This window comes from Vigna radiata, unplaced genomic scaffold, assembly GCF_000741045.1.
Source record: "Vigna radiata var. radiata cultivar VC1973A unplaced genomic scaffold, Vradiata_ver6 scaffold_70, whole genome shotgun sequence".
NCBI classification, from domain to species: domain Eukaryota; kingdom Viridiplantae; phylum Streptophyta; class Magnoliopsida; order Fabales; family Fabaceae; genus Vigna; species Vigna radiata.
In genome coordinates this window covers 1,069,928-1,072,107 of record NW_014542367.1, presented here as the reverse complement: position 1 = coordinate 1,072,107, position 2,180 = coordinate 1,069,928, and the positions used below count along the sequence as shown (strand labels likewise).

The window sequence follows — 2,180 nt, the reverse complement described above, 5'->3', positions numbered from 1 at the left end:
CCATATATAAATATTTTTCAATTCCTTTTATGGGCTGGATTGAAAGGAATCCCTGCATAATATTAGAAACATGAGTGGTAGCTCGAAAATCCAACCACCAGGTATTATTAGGTACTTCAACTATATTTGCTTCAAAACTTACAGAAACATAAAAAGTACCTTTCTTTTCGAACCAAGATTTCCTTTTCGGACAATCTTTCTTGAAGTGACCTACTTTCTTACAAAAGAAACATTTCTGGTCCTTCTGAATACCGCCCTTATTCACTTTCATTGGGGCTTTGTCCTTCTTGTTCTTCTTTCTTGATTTAACTTTACTGAAGCTAGTGCCTTCATGAGTTGTGAGATGGACAGAATGGTCTCTCATTTTCTTTAATCTCCCTTCCTCTTGTACCAACATGGCTTTGATTTCTTGAAAGTTCCACTTATCCTTAATAGTGTTGTAATTCACTTGGAACTGGCCAAACTCAGGGGGAAGAGAGTTCATGATGAACTGTACTAGAAAGGACTCATTCACCTCCATTCCCATTGACTTCAATCTAGCTACTATATTAGCCATTCCTGTTACATGTTCATGTATGGGCTGTGACCAGTCAAACTTTTTGGTAGTCAGCTCACTCATAAGGATTCCCACAATAGACTTGTCAGTTATGTCTGATTGTGAGTACTCCTTGATCATTTTCATAAATTCCTTTGTGTTTTTCGTTCTGGGCATGGAAGGCTTTACGTTCTCTGCCATAGACATACGCATCAAGTTTAATGACAACCTGTTAGACCTATGCCAAGCCTCATAAAGAGACTTCTCATCATCTGTACTGGTCTTTGTAATGGTTGCGGGCATTTCATCCATCATAATAGCCATATCCAAGTCTAGAACACCCAGTTGGAACTGGATTTGTTCTGACCAATCGGCATAATTTAGCCCATTAAACTTGATGACATTGTTGCTCAAACCTGCTAAATTCATGTAAGATGGAAATAATACACATGCTCATACATTAATGCTTTGATTAAAAATAATGGATTCAAACAAATTACTACATCAATCATTCATTCAAGTTCACCTTTGGGTGACACTTAAACTGATAAGTAGTCAATAAAGTCATTCATTTAAGTTCACCTTTGGGTGATTCTTAAACTGACAAATTGCATATATACTTTAATAACAATCAATCATACTTAAGTCTATATGTATGCTATCTTTGGATATACAAACATATACTAAGTACATGAAATGTCTCACTTTAATGTCATCAATTATAAACCATGGTTCACCTTTGGGTAATCCATAACATCCTTACATCAATGACTAATTACCATACAAGTCAGTGAATACACTTTTCAAATTAAAAGTATACGAAACCTTCCAACTTTTAATTCACATAAGCATTCCAATTATCTGGCTTAACATTCAATTTCAATGCACAAAATAATTTCCATTTAATGCACAACAATGTTAAAAAAAATAACACGCTACAATAAGATTGCTTTACTGTGACAACAATGCCGCAACAGTAAAGTTGCTTTCAAATAGAATTACGCACCGAATAAAAACACAAAGGTGCAATGCAACACCTTAATGCAACAATAAATAAAAATTGGCTTCCAGACGAATTCAAACAATCATCTAAGAGCAAAAATTGCTTTATGTCAAATCAAAAATCTGTGCACCAGAAACCAAGTTAAAAAACCCCGCATAACCCCTTGAATTTCCACGGCTGGAGTTGCAATATTAAAGTTGTTTAATGCAACAATCACAGTAATAAAACAAAAGGAACTTGCGGCTTTAGGGGTTAAAAGTAATTCACGTTCCAGGTGAATGAAAATCACGTGAATTGTTTCTATCATGCAGAATTTTAATTTTGATTTAGCCTTCGTGAATCAAATTCACGAAACAGTGAATTGCAATTTTTCTTTTATGCCAACAAAAAATAATTAAACATCTGAAAATTTAAAATCCCTAAATTTTACAATTCAAAAATTAGGGTTTTAAAATTGGGAACATTACCATTCATGGAGAATCATAAAATTCAGAACCTGGCTCTGATACCACTTGAAAGCTATTCTTTAATTTTTCAATTGAATAAAAATGAACTCAACAAGATCTTGAATTTTCATGATACTCACAATTCCCACATACACAGTAAAGGAGAACTAACCTGGATCCATTGTGCACTTCTTCC

At 34.2% G+C, this 2,180-nt stretch overlaps 1 protein-coding gene across 1 annotated transcript; it reads right to left on the bottom strand.

Annotated features, from left to right (window-relative positions):
- Positions 1–369: 369 nt before the first annotated feature.
- LOC111240868 lies at positions 370–964 on the bottom strand. Its single transcript, XM_022776816.1, has 2 exons — positions 515–964; positions 370–408 (listed from the first exon to the last, which is right to left on the bottom strand). The coding sequence occupies exons 1-2, from the start codon at positions 962–964 to the stop codon at positions 370–372; spliced, it is 489 nt and encodes a 162-aa protein (XP_022632537.1).
- Positions 965–2,180: the final 1,216 nt, after the last annotated feature.

Coding starts and splice junctions, on each gene's coding strand:
- LOC111240868 (XM_022776816.1), bottom strand. CDS start 964: ATGAATTTAGCAGGTTTGAGCAACAATGTCATCAAGTTTAATGGGCTA. Junction 409..514: donor TGAAGTCAATGGGAATGGAG/GTGAATGAGTCC, acceptor GGAACTTTCAAG/AAATCAAAGCCATGTTGGTA.